This window comes from Macrosteles quadrilineatus, unplaced genomic scaffold (assembly GCF_028750875.1).
Source record: "Macrosteles quadrilineatus isolate MER2022 unplaced genomic scaffold, UCM_ALF_1.0 Scaffold_6__1_contigs__length_79288215, whole genome shotgun sequence".
Taxonomy (NCBI): Eukaryota; Metazoa; Arthropoda; class Insecta; order Hemiptera; family Cicadellidae; genus Macrosteles; species Macrosteles quadrilineatus.
Window position 1 is genome coordinate 38,141,427 of NW_026542599.1, and position 19,086 is coordinate 38,160,512.

Here is a 19,086-nt window from a genome sequence, read left to right on the forward strand (position 1 = left end):
TCTCGGTGGTATAGTGGATAGAGTGCTGGGCTGACGATCCGAAGGTCCCGGGTTACTTGATACTTGTAGGTATCCCATTAGTAGCACGGGTGTGCCATGGTCGTCAAAGTTTTGGCCTATTCTTGATTTAAGAACTCTTCTACTGAGTAGTAAGGCCTAGTCGTTAAATATTCTTTAAACTTGGATTTGAACTTCTCCGCATCTTCAATTTCCCTTATGGCAGCTGGAATTTTATTGTAAATTCTTATGCATGTAGGTCTTGGTCCATCTCTCACTAAACTGGATGAAACTTGTGGTACATGTAACATTTCCTTCTGCCTCGTTGAATAGTTATGGATTTGTTGATTTTTTTGAAAATGTTCTGGCTTCCTTTTAACTGTCACTGCAGACTCAAGAATGAACAGAGCAGGCAGTGTGAGTATATTCAGTTGTATAAAGATTGGTTTACAATGTGATAAGTAGGGTTCTCTCGCAATTGTTCTTACTATGCGTTTTTGAAGCAAAAATATACGCTCCGCCAAGGGACTATTCCCCCAAAATATCACACCATAATTCATTATGCTATGGAAGCATCCAAAATAAACTTTCAACAGTACAGCTTGATCAACTATCAATTGCAGCCTACGTACCATGTGACACACAGCTTTCAGTCTTGCTGCTGTGGCGTTTACTTGGTTCTGCCATTTTAAGTCACTGGTTATTGTCAGACCAAGATACTTAATAGAGTTATCTACAACGATACTAGCTGCCTCAAGGCGAAGTAGTGGTGTGCTTTCAGGCTTCTTACGGTTGTAGAATTGTATAGCCTTAGTTTTACTCCTATTTAGTATAAGATCGTTTTCTTTACACCATCCGCTCATTTCATTTAGGCCAGTTTGTGCCTTGTCTCTTAGCCTACCCAGGTCACTGTCCTGAACTAAGTGACTCACATCATCAGCAAAGAGCCACACTTTCCCTTCAGATAAAGAGTCGTGTAAATCGTTGACATAGATCAGAAACAATACTGGTCCAAGGTTGGAGCCTTGCGGTTCGAATGCCATCTGTAGCACTATTTTTTGTACTGGATTTTTTTCATTATCAACAAGTTTGGTTGGTTTGGTTAGGTTAGGACGGTTTAATTTTATAATTAAAACATTATGAAATTGAATTTGACCCATTTATAGTTTTATTTTATGAACAGAAATATTTTTTTCTGTTAAGCCTTCATTTGATTTTTCATTATTAGCAAGTCTGGTTAGTTTGGTTAGGTTATGATAGTTAAATTTTAGAATAAAAAATAGGATTTGAGGCATTTATAATTTTATTTTATGAACAGAACTATTTTTTTCGATAAAAACCTTCATTAAATTTTTTCATTGTCAGCACGTTTGGTTGGTTTGGTTAGGTTATGACGGTTTAATTTCATAATAAAAAATATAAAATTAAATTTGAGGCATTTCTAATTTTATTCTATGAACAAAAATAATTTTTCACTTACTAAACCTTCGTTAAGCCCCGTTCACACGGGGCGAGTTTACAAGCAGTTTACGCCGGCTTTTTTACACGCAGCTAGTAAAATAGCTCAGTGTGAACGACGTACTCGCTCAAAAGCTGCTTGTAAAAAAGCTCTGGAAAAAGTTGACGCTGCCACTACTTTACACGCCAACTCGCCAGCTTTTGAGCGAGTAGGCGTGTAAAGTAGCCCAGTGTGAACACAGTTGCTTGTGCTTGTGCGCTTGTTACTCAAAGATGTTGGAGGATTTGGTACAAGCCAGCTACTGAGCGAGTGGAAAAAGCATCGTGTGAACGACTACAAGCGCACTCGCTGACTCGCCGGCGTCTTTCTACACGTCTGTGAGTTGGCGAGTGGACAAGCTCCGTGTGAACGAATACAAGCACACTCGCCAACTCGCCGGCTTCTTACACGCTGGCGTGTAGCTTGTAAACTCGCCCCGTGTGAACGGGCCTTTATAGTCCATCAGAAGCCTCTAAATGACACTGTTGGCGAAATTAATCCTGAAAAACAAATTGTGCGAACAGGACCCAGGACAGGACAACGACGCGACGCCGGGACAGTTTTTTTTTATCAACTCCCACTTTTTGTCTTTGGTATCGTCTCAAGTGTCAGCACTCACTCAGCAGCACTTTCATACTTTCAGGTTCAAAAGTTATTGTTTGTAAATTATGTTATTTTCCCATAAAATCCCAATAAAACAAAAAAAAAACATAGGATTTTAGAAATAAATCTGGTTTTGATTTAACATAGTATGTTATGGTCCTTACAATTTTGATAGATTTTTTTCATTTTTTATACATTTTGATTTTTAATGGGGATTTTCCCATAAACCCCCATAAAATAACGGAAAAATAGGATTTTCCCAAAAATGGCCCAAACGATTTTGATAAAAATTTAGTATGTTATAGTCCTTTATATTCTGAACAAAATGGTACAAATCCCATTTCTGTAAAAATTACGGTACAAAGGTTATTGTAAATTATGTTATTTTCCCATAAAAACCCCATAAAATAACGGAAAAATCGGATTTTCCCAAAAATGGCCTGAACGATTTTGATAAAAATTTAGTATGTTTCCTTTAAATTCTGAACAAAATTTTACAAATCTCTTACCTCTTACACATGATAAAGGTTGTTGACAAAATGACAGAAAGTATGTGTCAGAATCACTGAGCTATAATTTTAACTGGAGGTAGCACTGAAAGTCAAAAATGCGTGTCGCCAGCCGCCATGTTTGCGTGAGGTGTGAGTTTATAAGGAGCCATGTTATTGGATAAAAAGACTCACTGCTATACCAACCTAGTTATAGAAGCCATGTTATTGCTATGATAAGAAAACTCGCTGCTATACCAACCTAACAAAATCAGAGACACGCTTTTGACAGACTTCTGCCATGGCAGCGCTACCTCCAGATATAATTTTAGCTCAGTGGTCAGAATTGGTCAGAATGGTGATACCGTTTATTTGTCTTTGGTATCGTCAAGTCAAGTGTCAGCCTAGGAGGATTTCAGCAGCACTTTCATACTTTCATGCAGTTTCCTCATTCCTGTTTTCGTTTCCGTTTCCGCTACTCTCACAGTCTCACTCTGCTGACGCTGACCAGCCACCAGACCAGACCAGTCAGTCAGTCCAGTCTCAGTTCAGTCCTCACTCGTCAGTGAGTCGAGTCAGGTCAGATCAGTCAGTGTCGAGTGATTTGAGATCACTCACTCAGCTCAGATCATCAGACTGAAATTTGAAAATATTTACGATACGAAGTTGAGGTTTAGAGGTTAGTGTCTGCAAGCAAAGTTAATAAATAAATAAAAAGCTTTCAGGTCCAGTCCCCACAATACAATAGTCTTATTTTTAGTTGGTTGATGAAAACTATTTTATTGACTAAATGTACTCCGGAAGTGAAATAATCTCCTTTCAAATTGGTCACTATGCAAATTTCATCGGAACCCATTGGTGGAATTGTCAGGTTAGTTAGTGTCTCCTAGGCCTAGGCCTAACTTATTGCAGTCCAGATTTTAACTCTTAGATTAAATTTTAGGTTCAGACTTATGATGGTCCAAAGGGGGCTCGAGCCCCCCCCCCTTTGAGACCCTACCAGGGTAACCCCATAGAATGAAAATTCGGGGAAGTTTGCGTAAATTTATTGATTCAGGAACTATGCAGGAATTTTGAACTCGCACTAAGAAGCCCTAGTTTTAGTTTGTGGTCATGGTGTGTGATATTGCGATCGTCATGGACACGGCCAAATCGTTATTTTAACACTTTTCTGAGGTTGCAGCAAAATCGTTGACATCTTGTGTGGTCACGGCAAGATGGAGAACATCTTCCGTGGTTACGGCATAGGCTAATCGAGCACATCGGTTTTAAACTGAACTTGTTATAACTTAGGCTACCTAACTTAACTTATTGCAATCTTTTTACCTTATCTAAGTAAAGTTTACCAAAATTAGGCTAGATTAAACACTTTTTCCTCTTGGCAATTTTGGGGAAACGGCTAAACTTAAGGCCTCTTTTATATGAGTTGCATTGGCAAGCCAAAACCAGTACAGACCCAATTTTTCTTAACTATGTAAAGTCTTATAAAAAGATATTTCGTAAAGTTGTAAACAGTTCTAAAAAAAGGTCTAACAGCAAATATATAAATAATGCATTAAATAAACCAAAAGCTATGTGGAAAGTTGTAAATAACGAATTAGGCATTAGAAAAGAAGATAGTTGTGGCAATCATATTTCATTAAAAGTCTCTAATAATGAATTAATTGAAGACCAAAATGTTGTTGCCAAAACTTTTAATTCTTTTTTTTTTAAATGTTGTTAATAGCTTAAACTTGCCAAATCCTATTGTAAAGGGTGTCCATCCAAATATGAAAATATCTGTGGATATAAAGGGGTGTTCACTGTACAACTTTGAACCAACCAACAAAAATGAAATTTTAAAAATAATATTTTCTTTGAAAAATAAGACATCGGTGGGTTGGGATGAAGTTCCCATTTCACTCATCAAAGCAGTAGCAAATAAAATTGCTGAACCCCTCTCAGATATAATTAATAAATGTTTTGAATGTGGTATTTTCCCGGAAAAATTGAAATACTCTCATATTACTCCGATATACAAAAAAGGGGCTAGAACCGATATAAATAACTACCGCCCAATATCTGTTTTAAGTAATTTTTCAAAGATATTTGAAAAAGTTATCAATTTCCGGCTAGTAAACTATTTTAACAGCAATGATTTGTTTTATGAAAAACAGTTTGGGTTTAGAAAGACATTCAGCACCAACAGTGCACTGATTGAATTTATCAATGATGTTACAGAGGCTTTGGACAGGTCTGAAACTACTGCTGGTGTTTTCTGTGACCTGTCTAAGGCCTTTGACTGTGTGGATCATTCAATTTTGCTTTCTAAATTAAAAGACTACGGTATAAAGGGTAAAAGTTTTTCTTTATTAGACTCTTATTTACAGAACAGAAAGTATAGAACAATAGTGACCAAAAACGGTGTGAAACATATGTCAAACTGGAATTTATCTAATTATGGTGTACCTCAAGGGTCAATATTGGGCCCTCTGTTTTTCCTGATCTTTATTAATGACCTTCCAAAAGCTATTGGCAGAGATTTAATCTTATTTGCTGATGATACAACAGCAATCATAAAAGAGGATTCAGTAAATAACTTAATTGTATCAATAGAAAACACTTTGGATTGTATGAAAAATTGGTTTACAGATAATGGTTTAAAGCTGAATATTGACAAAACTCATATAATTAAATTTTCTTTAAAAAACAATGTAATTCTTGATAAAATTCCAAATTTAGTAGAATCTCATAGATTTTTGGGTGTATTGCTTGATACTCATATTAATTGGAAGATTCACATAGATAAGATGAAAGGCAAACTAAGATCTATTTCTTTTGCTTTCTTTCACCTGATAAACTGTGTACCTCAGGATACATGTATCACAGTTTACTATGGATACGTTGAATCCATCTTGAGGTATGGAATCATACTGTGGGGAGTGTCAACAGAAGTCAAATCCCTACTAATTTTACAGAAAAAAATTATTAGAATCTTAACCAAATCAAGAAGGAGAAAATCATGTAAAAACCTGTTTAAAAATCTTAGAATTCACACCATTTTTGGATTATACATAAATGAAATTCTAAATTGGATACATAACACTAAGGAAAATTTGTCAGATGCAGTCAAATTTACACATAATTATAATACAAGGAATAAATATAATTTCAGATTACCACATCACAAATTGACGACTTTTAGGAACAGCCCTCAATATATGGGACTTAGATTGTACAATGAATTACCCCTGTATCTTAAAAATTTAAATGCTACTCAATTCAAAGATAAAATAAAAGATAAAATAATTGAGAAAGCCTACTATTCACTTGACGAATTTTTGGAGAACCCTATAATGTAGATAAAAATTCTCTGATATCCTACATGAGTTTATTTTAATTATTTTAACTATTAATTTTACTATATAATACATCACTATGACGAAACACCTGTTCTTATGTATGAAATGTAGCCTACTTTATAAAGAACGTATTGTGTAAATAAAATATGTCTTATGTCTTATGTCTTATATGCACAACGTTTTCGGTCGGGCGAAATCGTCGGGCACAATCGATGTCCCTTTTATGCAGTTTCTCTGCCGAGCAAAATCCGCTGATACCCATGGTGGGGAGTGTCAGTGCTGCCAACTTTGTTCATTTTGCCATCGTCAGTGACCCAAGTTGGATCCTTGTTTGGTAACTGTAAGGGTGGGGTAGGTTGGCAGCAAGCAACGAAAGTGTTGGCAGTACTGTGCAGGGTTGCCAATGTGATGCTGATTGCCTTTGATACAAAAAATCCCATTTCAATCCCAGGTGATAGGTGGCCTACCTTTGATACAAAAATTCCCATGTCAGTCCTGGGAATACAAAAGTCGTAAGTATTATTTATTCCTTCAAAACAGTAAGTTTGTATTATTCCACGGATTTAAACAAAAATATAACTTAATTCTCACGCAGTAATTTTTTTCCCAATTACCTACATCTCTTTATTTGTACTTTTCAATCCGTAACAATGAATAATGATAACTTAATCTCTTTACAATGATTCTAGGTGATTTTGTTCAATAGGGTACTGTGGATGACAGAGCGTGGGGTAGGTTGGCAGCGCTGCATTCCACCCGAGGGAAAACGCAGTTGCATAAAAGGGTTCCATTTGAACCTATGTAAAAAAACGCTCTGTCAAAATGCCCAAACTCAGCGGAGTGTAGGTCCTCCGCCGGCTCCCGAAGGAATGCTGAAACGCGACGGAGATTCCGCATAAAAGGGTCCCATTTGAACCAATGTTAAAACACTCACCGACGGGTAACCCAATAGATTCTGATAGATTCCGCCGGACGGAAAACGCCGTGCATAAAAGAGTCCAAAGTTATTTCACCCAAAAAATTGCGTTTGAACATTGCAAAAAGCGCTAGAAATCAAAGATTTTTGGTGCTTGCAAATTAACTTTTTTTACTTTCTATGTGTTTTTCTTATTATTCTTTTAGGCCATTTCAAACACTTTTTTCTTCGCCATTTTTAATTACCTACCGGTACCTACCCGTACCCAGAAAATCAGGTTTGAAAAGTCGTAAATAATAGCAAAGTGCCAAAAATTACCCATTTTTGGGTAGGCCTAAACCAAATTAAATATTAATCGGTCAAAATCTGTTAAGTGCCCACAACTCTATTTTTTTCAATACCGGTAATACTTTAACGGTTGGGTTAGGTTAGAGTAGATGACACATCCTCTTGATCACACGCACGTGCAAGGAAACCTTTGTACATGTAATTGTACAATGTTGTTACTGGCAGAGTCTTTACTGTTGATAACAATATACACAATTAGCCTACAATAAAAAATTATGGAATATACCTAAGCTTAAAAAAATGTCATGGAGCGACTTTCTTTGAACCGATAAAAAAAACACATGCAACAAAAAAACAATAAAAATACTTAATGCTTTAACAAGGGGAAAAAATAAGGTGTGATAACAAAGTTCTTAATTTTTTCCTAAAATATTTTTTCTTAATATTATGTACCGGTAGTCTAGATTAGAAATTATAACAATCTTCCCCAGATAAGTTCGAGCTCACACATAAGCCTCAAGGTAACTTGGCGGTTGTCGAACATGTGTTGATCTACGTAACTGAGGTGACTCAACTTCATCAGGAATCTGGATGTCACATTCAGGATGTTGAGCCTCCACCTACTGGTATTTGGCCAGTTGTGGTACATCGTTGTAGCCTATGACTCACAATGGTAGAACCACTGATTGTAGAACGTTGTAATGCTGGTACCCCTGGAATATTTAACCTAGGCCTAGGTCTTTATTTTCTGACTGTTGATTAGTGGGACGTCTTTGATTATCTTCTCCCCGTTGATTTGTCATTTTAGGCGGTACTCTCGTTCTTATTCGAGTTGATTGATATGCCTTCTGATAAAGAGTCAAGCTTTACCATGTAATGCTGAGAGCCCAGTTTAGATTTGATGGTTCCACATTTCTAGATCTTGGCATTTTCAGAGTAAAGAGACGAACTTGGGCTCTACCTCCTACTCTCATCAATCTTACATGGTTTGTCAGCCTAACTTCTTTTTTTCCCTTCTTTGGAATAGGAAATATGGCATCCAGCTCTAGATATTCTTAATCTTCTGTGCAAATAAAGCTCTCCTGAGCTTATCCGACATGCAAGTGGTGTAGCTCTGTAGCGTAGAAGCATTTTCCTGACCTTTTCTAACTTGGTGGCCTTTTCACTTGTCATTGATTTTAAACGTTTCTTCACAGTTTGAACTTTTCTTTTGGGTAATCCATTTGTAGCTGGATGACTTGGGGCAATGAATTTTCGGTTAATACCATGATCAATGCAGAATTATTTGAATACATCGCTTTTGAAAATTGATGAATTATAAATCTATGACCAATGAATTGGGGTAACCATGGAATGAAAATACTTCTTGAAGTGTGTGTTGTTTCAGTTGTAGGAGAATATCTGATGACTCGGGATTCTGCTAATTTTGACTTGGCATCAATAACAACTAGAAAATGATGACCTTTAAAAGGAACTGCATAGTCTATATTTAGAGGTTTCCAATTAGAGTGAGGCTAATCCCACGGGTGTACTATCAACCTTCGGGTGGTTGTTACGGAGCTTAGCACATATTTCACAAGATCTTTTTAAATAGGTCTTCTATGTCATGGTTCATCCCTTCTAAGTAGGCTACACATACCGCCTTGTAAGTTGTTTCATTATATTATACTGACTGATATGTGTTGTGTGAAGTTCTCTCAAAATTGAACTTATAAGGCTCTGTGGAATGACAACTCGATCTTGCAAAAAGAGAATTCCATCAACAACTCAACAACAACAACAGCAGCAACAATTTATTTATAAGGAAAAATGTAAAAATTGAAATAAGTTTATTAATGAACAAGTATATTTCCTATTCCAGTTGTAGGGTACTTATAAAAATGTATTGGCCGGTGCTTCCGGTAGCCAATAGGGTAAGTAGGGACGCCATTCAAGATTCTTGTCATTCCCCTATTGGGTCTGATGATGATTGGAGTGTCCAATCGAAATCGATCACCACTTACCATCTTTTTTGTATATGTACCATTTTGTGAATAATAGTATAAGCGTAAATATATGTTTTAAGTGTTATAAGACACTTTCATTTACTTTCCGTAAATTTAATAACACGTACAATGCTGATCAAGAAGTTATTTACATTTTTCGCATATCATAATTTTGAAGTGTCCATGGATGTATCGATTAAAAAGGAGGTTATATTGACGAATCCTAGAATTTCTGGAACCGCAGATTTCAATATAGACTTAAAATTACATTGAAGGTCTATCTTCACTCCTTCTAGGGTAAACCTCTGGATGATTACCATAGAATAAAACACTATCTAATACAGTTAATTAATTCATACCGGTAATCCATTTAAGGGGCAAAATCAACGTTTTGGCCAAGCTGCCAAACCAAAGTTGAAGAAATAACTCAAATTTAACAATTAATTGTGGTTTAGTGGCTGAACCGATCTTGATGATTTAAAAATCATTCTACGCAAAACTTTATGTTCTTCAAACTACATACAGACCTGTATATTTTTCAGAAGCATGCGTTGTTTAGGAGTTGTAAGCTGTAAACGGGACAAAGAATCATCGTTTTAGCCATCTTGGTCAAAGCTACTATCTTGCTGCAAAGCTACTGTGGCTAAATGGCTTGGCTGATTTTAACATTATTTAACACCAATAGATGCATAATTAACTTCACATTAAGACAAAACAACAAACATTTCCGTAGGATGCATCGTTTAAGAGTTATAGACTTGGTGAACAACTGAAAAAGTACAAATATTAATAGTTTTTGACTCCCAAAAATTCAGACTTCTGTCGCAAACTCAGAGGACCATTATTTGGGACCTCCTGAAGGTATTAAAACACTATCCAGCTTTAAACAATTTTTCAAGGGGCATACATCTAATTTGCCTGGGATAAACAACGGAATAACAATCAAAAAAATTCTTGCAACCTACACTTTATGCAACCTGTGATTACTATCTGCCTTTGCCAACAACTAGAAACATTTTAAAGATTCAGTTTCAGTTTTAAGATCCCTAGATCTGATGAATATGTCTTTCATAATGATAAATTTGTTGTTGTTTTTCAGGAAGGTGGATTCATTTTTGACCAAGATTCACAGTCAGAAATAAATAATGATGTGTTGTTTAGAGAAGGCCAGACACAAAGGGTGAGTTTATAGTGTCTACTATTAATTAAAAATACTTGTATTGTCAGCAATCAGCTATGATTTACAGATACAAATCAACTGAGGAATCTGTGAGAAGATTTGCTAAAAATATATTTTTCTGGGTTCATTACCTACTTTTTTGCAGGTGTAGCCAAAAAGCTTGGATTTAAGTTAATAACTCAAATTCTTTTGATAAAATTGTACCTAATAAAAAATATTAAGCAAAGTATTAAAAATGTTATTTTGCTGTTTTTGTGCAACGCTTTAAATTGTCTTAAGCATTTTAGTTGTGTTTCAGTTTCAAGTACTGTGACATTATTTTATGTAGGCCTACGGTACATTATAAATACATCCATATGGACAGCAGTTACTAATGATACAATTACAGAGTGTGCTATAGTCTAAAATTATGTCTAAATTCTCTAAGTCTGTTCTTACTTCTTAGTTCTTACTTACGAAATAATTTCAAATCACATTTGAGCTTGTTAAATATGTAGCAGACAAATTGTACAGAATACACACAGCCATGACAGATATGACTCACCCAGTCACCTATTCAGCAGAATTTATACAATGTTATCTACACTGGAATGGTTTTAAGTTTGTGGCTACTGACACTTTTTGTCAGATACTACTATTCATGGTATCAAATTATAACCAACATTCCCATTGGTGCTGCGGTCAAACACTCTGTCGGTGGCTGATTTCAACTATGATCATTTTAATTCTTAAACTTGTTAAAACTTCAACATGAGAATGTGGGGTTCTATCCCTGGACATGAGGAGGTAATGTTTGACTATGTATGTGCAGCGTGAGGTTACGTACACTCCAAGATTGTTGCTGGTGGATCTCAAAGGATCTCTGGGAGCTCTCCCTGAGTGTGGTTCACTATACGAACCTCCTCCCAGACCTGACCGCAACTTGCCTTTGTGGCCCCCGGACTGTGTAAGTATTCCCCCGCCTCAGAAACCTGCAGACTAAGCAACTTTCCATTTGTCTGATAAGATGTTTACTCAAATATTTCCTTTAACATGTCAGATTCATTCCCTATAAAAATTAAATTATGTTACTTAGGTTTGCTGCTACAGGGAAGGAAATGAGTGTGTTTTGAGTGAAATGCTAATAGCTTAGTCATTATTCTCAAGACTAACGCTAAACTGTTTCAAAAGTACATTTTTTTTATAATTCCTCTGTAGACAATTGGCGCACAACAACGCTTCAGCATACTAAATTATTGATTCAGTATAAAAATTGGTTTTTATTTTAAGCCATGCACAATGTTTTCAAAAGTAATTGTGAAATTTTATATTTAGATTCAACAATTGGAAAAACCAAATTTTACCCAACAGTGTGTAAATGATTGAGCCTACAATTGATAGCATGCAATTAATTTTATAAAGTAGGTTAAGTGATTTAAGCCCATGCACTTTAAAGAGCGTTGCTACTGCAGCCCGGCCTCATCATCTCCCTCTTAAACAGTTAAGAGTGTAGACCTTACTGATTTTTTATGAGTACGGTAATTATTGTTAATTTGTTTGTGTTTTAATAGTGTTTTCCTACTGTAAGGTGGAGATTACCAGTGAGTCAAGTGAACCAAAAAACGAGTTTCAGCTAGATTTGGAACAGGCAGAAACGTCGGCTGCCACACTTCCTAATGGTATGATGATAGTTTATAAAATTATTATTATTGTGCTGAGTGGTCCAGGATAACTTGTAGAATTAAATGGTTTAAGTTACCTTGTACGACAGTAATCCTACTGCCATCTAAGGTACCGGTTTTAAGAACAAAATCTCACCATCAGGCTTCTTAAAAAAAATATCATTTCACTTAAGTTGAGGTCGTTGGTGAACACATAAAAACAAACAATAAATTTAAAACATATAAAATGGAAGTAAATTATTGTACGAAATTATCGTATTTACGGCCGACCAGTACATGGCACGTGTATGCGTAGTCACATCTAACTTTTTTTAAGAAGCCTGATGACCAAACCATTAAATTATTATTAGTATGACGGAGTATCCATATAATTTAAAGTTAGCTTGGATCAAACGTAATTACAGTATTGGTAATCTGTTGTGGTAATCTTTAGTTTCTATCTCAATTCTGAACCACTAAAACAATTGACTTCAATCTCAGTACAAAACTAGTGACAAATAGGGCAAATATTAGCACAAAGTATCAGATCTAAATTGTGCCAATCCAAAATGGTGTCTATTTAAAGTTTTAAGGAGTATACGAGTATACGTATGTAGAAAATTTAATGACTGATTCAATGACAGCCTACGTCAATCGTAAAAATCTGTTTATAAACAACAAAGATATTACCATATTTGTGAGACAGTGTATATGCACATTTTATGACTAAATTTTTTCCATTGTTGTGCCCGTTGGTTAGGTACGGTGGTTTGGGCCATGCTTGGTTTCAAAAATATTCAATGGATTTCATTCATTCAACACTCAGTATTCAACTCATCCTCACCTTAAAATACAACCTGGTGTGTTGGCTTTGTACAACTCTCTTAGTCAACAACGTTTCACATTATTGTTGTGTGTTGTTGGCTGGTTTCATTTGTTCAGTTTAAAACTCTACAGGGCTGAAGGAGAGCGGACTGGCAGTGCCGAAACTTTACAACCTTGATGACTCAGTGAAATCATGGCCAGACTTTCTGCGTCCACACCTTCATCCCCGAACTGTTAACGTGGTACACGAGTATCGCCATGGAGATACGACCAGCCCCTTTGAAACAGTGCCACAAGGACTAGCGCAGTGGGCGGTACCGGGATTCAACGAGGAGTTTTCCGACCGAATCCGCCTGTACATGGAGGAGACAGATAATTTGCAGGTAGGAACCTAGGCAATACCTACAAATGGAAGGTTGAATGTCCTAATTGTTTGAGGTTTTTGTACTTTTAAAGATGAAAGGATGAAAAAGATTATGTTAAATTTACTTACTGTGGGAATGATTATTGTTTACTTTATAGTTTACATAAAGGAAGAAAGAATGGGTATTAAAACAAATGACCTAAGAGTCCCAGGCAGTTAATAGCATACAAAAGGTTTACAACGTATGTAGGCCTACTTGATATATCGCTTTCATGGGACTTCTTCCATAGGAAATACTGTGTAGATTTAGTTCAGAAATTTACTTCAAACATGAAACATATAACACCGATATTTCTAAATAGTAATACTGTGACAATCATAATTCACCATCTACTGGCTACACGACGTGTGGGTCCGCTATTAGTATTAATTTTCAGTACAGTTTTGAAAAATTGATTGTGTCTGTGACTCCTCTTCATTGCTCCAGTGATGGAGAGGATTTTTTCAACTACTTGGTAATTCTTTGTTCAAAGGTTTATAGCGGACATTTTCCATCACGATGGTAAAAAACAATACACAACGTTACGTTGCGCTACGTTGTTTTTAGTATTACTTGGTAATAATCTTGAAAATGAACCCGTAGGTTCTAAACCTAAACCTTGGTCGCCTGACAGACACCAGATCATTCAATGGCTTAAGTATTTTTATTTAGTAATTACAATTTCATATGAGCAGTAGAGTTGGTTATAAATTATTAGTAACAGAAGAGTTATTTTTGCGGGCTGCACTGTGCACTCAGCCCTGAAGTGGGATGCTTCGTCACGGCTCCTTCTTCTATGTCCACCAATGATCGTAAGTGGTTCTCTTATTACTTTGTCCACTTTTGTGTTGTAACGGCTAAGTTACGACAGTATGTATATAAACAGATCCATTGGATAAAAATGTTTGAAATGCGTTCTCAAAATGTCACTGTCTTAACTGTGTGATTTCAGGGTTACCAAATGTTGCTGGACAGCTACAATGGCTTTGCTGGTTTATCTTGTGGAGTTCTACAGCACCTGAGGGACGAATATCCTTCCAAACCTGTGTTCTGTGTCGCCTGTCAACCACCCAGCAATCAAACTACGACCAAGCAAGACTCTGTCAGGTGAGAATATTAGACTAGAAACATAACAAATTAGGCTATTACTATATTCAGGCCCACAAGATTCAGTAAGGAAGATTTAAGCTTTATCAAAAAGCTTGTGTGCAATAAACTCTTCAGTTTCGTAAAAAATTCCAAACCTATTAAATTGAATGCTCAATGGTCCAGCTGTATACAATAAGTCTTTGGAAGTTTTCTTTTCTTTGCTCCTAAATACCAGTAGGCCTGTTGTGATGAAACATTTACGGTAATCAAACACCCTTCATCAAGGAGTGTTAACTGAATTTCCATTGACTGTTTCAGAATTTTGAATCAGGCCCTAGCATTGTCCAGTTTATCTGAGCTATCGAGTTTGTTCACTCCAGTCAGTGGGTCTACTGGGGCTTGGAGGGATTTAGGACATCCAGTCACTATGCCTCATCTCAATTATAAGGTAAGCAATTTTAGATTTGTAAAAAAATAAGTTATTCCAAACAGATAATTCACTACTCCAAAAGTTACAACTATCAAAGATAAGTTGTCTTTTGTGTACAAGTTATTTCAAATTATTTATAAAAACAAAATTTTTAAAATCAATATCAATTGAATTTTATTTTCCCTCCAAGTGTTCCCATTTTTAAAAGTAGATTTAGTAGACTGCAGTGTAGAAGAGACAGAATGCCTTTTATATTGTTGGCTATTAGTACATGAGTGTAGGTGCTCAGTCACTTGGCATACTTTCACTTTTAGTTCAGTCCAGTCTATTTTATCATCATATACAGTATTTAAGAATCAAGCACTGATATATACAATTTGAAATTTGTATTCCCAATACACCAAACCTCTATGCCTAGCCTGAAGTATTTTGAAAACGGAACCTTGCCAGAGCCTAGCTTCTTACAAAGGGAAGGAGGGACAAAAAAACAGGATACCTTCCTAAGATTTTATTTTAATACTGAATATTCCCGCAGGCAGACTTGATGTACCATTCGTCTGCCCTGGTAGCTGCAGCGCTAGACACTGTGTCTCTACTCTACCGCACACGTAGGTCCGAGCGGTTAGGCGACCTGACCACCAGAGTGGCTGCGTACGGTCGCAAAGCCACCGCGCTCAGCGTCTCCCTCCCCTTTGCCCTTCACACGGACGGCTCACTGCTGGAGACATTGGAGGCATGGGAAGGACCTCTCTGTCACCCTCTCACTCCTCTAAGTGACGTAACAGAGAGTCAACAATCACTGGTGTTGCGAGGTGTGTCGGAAGACAAGCTTATGAAGTGAGTGTTGCATTTTTAACTGGTTGTAATCATATTTTTGTAGATGAGGACGCAACTGTGTATTTAAACTCAAGTATGAAATTTTTTGTCCCCCATACTCTATAGTTCTGGAGAGCCTATGGCAAACAAAGGGTATTTTTCACCAGTGTTGCGACCAGTCCTTTATTACCGTCATTCGACTGAGTTTGTGGAGCTCAGCCTCCACAATATAGGCTAGTTAAATGGCCCGGGTAAGGCCCCTTGTGAGGTATGGTGTTAGACTAATTTATTTCAGTAAATAATCCGTTTCAGATATCACCTTTCAACTACTTAAATGTAATTTCTGTTGTCACCTTTTAATGTCGATATCTTGGTCAATCCTTAGTTCACGTTGTTTCCAGTTAATTAGTAGTATTTAGTAGTTAATTAGTAGTCCAGTTGATTAGTTAATTATTGAATATATTCAATTGACAATACTATTTCTGTAGTTAAAATGTTTCAATTAAAATTAGTAATCATCAAAGCTGGCTTTTTGGGCCTGTGGTTTACGGTAAATTGTCTCCTCTGGTTAAATTAAGGGGTTCAGTTCTCGTTTCCTACACGAACGGTTTTGTCGTAACAGTCAAACAATGGACAATAATCACCAATATTATAGCCTAAACGTCACAAGTTCACACTAAAGGGTATTAAGGAGCCTAATTGTAACAAGTAATTTTTAATTTAATATTATAAATATGCCAATAACAATGACCGTGGTTTCTCCCAAATGATCTGGGTCCTAAGCAGGGTTTTGTTCAACAGTGCGGCGGCCAGTCCTTAATTACTGTCACTCAGCTGAAAGAGGTCTAGGAAGCCCAATTGTAACAAGTAATTTTATTTAGCCTAATATTACAAATACATGTATAACAATGTGATATTGTAGTATCTCTTAAATTTCTTCTTATTTTATTCAAAATTTCTCACTAATTGGTCAAAATTTACACATTTTATTTGCATTTATATGTTTCATTATGGCAATGAAAAATAAATAAACGTTGACGAATTAAAAAATATTTAAGCAATATAGGCCTAGGGATTTAATTCTCTCTATTTTTATATTTCCCTCATCTTATGACCATAATTAAAAACTATTGAAAAATAAGTTGTCAGTAGATACAAATGAGTATGCCTAAGGGTCTCCAAAAGTAGTTAAATGCCTGATTTGATGTACAACAAAGAATTCACCCAACCTGCCAACTTGCACTTGGACTGTCCAGCGTTCATTGTGTCCCCGCCTTTTATACCACGTCATGAGTTGCACAACAAACCCTCAATGTACAGTGCTGTCTCCTGACTAAAGTGACATCAGTCGTAACAACCTACCACACTGATAACATAAGTTAATCATATGCCCAATCATATTAGTTCTAAACTTGACTCCCAAGTCGCAACACTCACAACACCATCACTTACAGCTTTCACATGTTTTTGTCAAGTTGTATTAGAATAGCTATAAGCGGAGGTCTGGTTTTACAACCGAAATATCCACTGTTAAAGCTCAAAGGGATGAATGTAGTATATATATTTTTTTTGTAATATTTACAAAGATTTATTCTTTGACAAACCAGGAATTTGATCCAGGAGTCGACTGGTTGTATTGTGTTCGGTTGAAAATGGTAAAATAAATATTGTTAACCATATTTTTTTCATATATTTTACTGCTGTTATTATGAACCTAAAACTGTTATTTTCTACAGCTGCTGAAAATGTTGAGAACTTATATCCGTTTCTTCTTAGGGACAAACACCGGACGATGGAAAGCTCCAACCCTGCATACTCATGTCGCACTCGAGCACAACTACTCAAAACATTCATGTCGTTCATAAGACACTCGTCAAGCGAGATAAACGTGGCCACTTACGACTCGGCACTCAAGACTACAGCTCCATTCCCTCACATTTTCAGCAAGAATCTAACCTCAAAAGGCTACTTGGATACGAGACCGAGACCTCCGCAGTATGGTAAGCTTGAAAACAGTCACAGTTAATCAGAAATTATGTACAGTCAAACCCTTTTTACTGCACTGGTGTCATTAAACCAAACCCGGGTTAACTGAAACCATTATAAAAAATTCAAATCAATACAAAAATTAAAGAGACAACGGGAAGTGGTGCCCAAGGTGTGATTAGTTGATCCTACTTGGCCAACGTAATGTAATGGAGCGGACAAACTCATAAATCTCATACTGTGATAAAGATCAAGATCAGGTAAACAACAACACAACAATAATTGTGTAAGGAAAAAACACAATGCAACCTGTGACATAGTTTGTCAACTAATTGTTCCTCTGTCATAGGTGTCAATGAAGTATCAGTGTTGGCTGGGCTACACACTAGTCCTGAGCTAGGATCTCTACTAGAGTCGTTAGTCAGTGAAGCAAAGAAGATCAACATTAGAACTCTCCATCAGTTTGCTTCCTCCGGGCTGGAAACCACGGAACTCGGAGAATCGCTGGAAAGTTTATTGTGCCTTAGCGAATGTTACTCGGACCGTATGGACTTCTAAGCTGTAAACTTGTATTCTCCTTAAATTCCAGTGTAAAAATTTTATTTTTAATGATGTGTTGGTTGCCAATTTTTTCAAGTTAGTATTGGTAAGAGTTCCTGACTAAAGTCTCATCCGTCATTGCCAGCTCACCTTATTCCTGGGCATGTAGCTATGATTGTCAGACTGCCTCCAATAAATCAGTTTTTGTAGTCACAAAAGCACTGGTATTTTTATGACATTCGTGGTACCGGTACATTTGTCAAGTTCCATTGAGTAATGCCTGTAGATGCCAAAACATCTTAAATTTTTCTACACGCAAAATATCTTGGGCCTTGGTAAACATTATTTGTAAAAAGACACAAAAAAATCATGTCTATGTGTTTTTGACTTTGCTGATTTTTTAAATATATAAAAATAGGCACAAAAAATTAATTTAAATAAAATAAAATTAGCATAGGTCTTATGGGGTGACAAAATAACAACAAAATATAATCAGAAAATCAAAACAAATGAAAGAAATTCCAATCATATGTTTTATTTTCAGCGTGGAGGGAAAATAGAGAAGGATGAGTTTTTGACCACCGGACGACCTTTAGTTATAATAAATACATAGTTGGTCATATTACATTCAATAGTTAAAACTAAAATCAAATACTCACTTTGATTTTAAAATAGTTCACAAAAAATACTCATTAATATGGTAGTAGTTTTTTTCCTACCAACAATTTTGATAAATTCTTAAGCTATATAAACTCAATGCCTGTATTTTTCAACACTTGAGTAAGCCATAGCTTGACACATTTTGCCTATAGGTTACCTTTTCATAAGATGTTATAAGGCGTACGTTTGAAATAAACTTATAAGGATATGTATATTTTTAGATTATTTATATTTTTAGAATCTTGAACAGAACAATAATTGTTAATTTTATATGTTTTTATAAATTGTAAATTAAAAAATAAATTAATTTAATAAAAAATTGTGATTGGGTTTTTTAGTTGCCATCCTTTTTACAAATTTAGATTAAAGAAATATTCAATATTATTTTTATTCATTCTGT

At 35.9% G+C, this 19,086-nt stretch overlaps 1 protein-coding gene across 1 annotated transcript; it reads left to right on the top strand.

Moving 5' to 3' along the window:
- Positions 1 to 3,264: 3,264 nt before the first annotated feature.
- On the top strand, positions 3,265 to 18,926 carry LOC128997236 (protein misato homolog 1). Its single transcript, XM_054422848.1, has 10 exons — positions 3,265 to 3,457; positions 10,216 to 10,296; positions 11,108 to 11,242; positions 11,864 to 11,954; positions 12,894 to 13,144; positions 14,118 to 14,272; positions 14,573 to 14,702; positions 15,220 to 15,521; positions 17,277 to 17,500; positions 17,836 to 18,926. The coding sequence occupies exons 1-10, from the start codon at positions 3,377 to 3,379 to the stop codon at positions 18,042 to 18,044; spliced, it is 1,659 nt and encodes a 552-aa protein (XP_054278823.1). The 5' UTR covers positions 3,265 to 3,376; the 3' UTR covers positions 18,045 to 18,926.
- Positions 18,927 to 19,086: the final 160 nt, after the last annotated feature.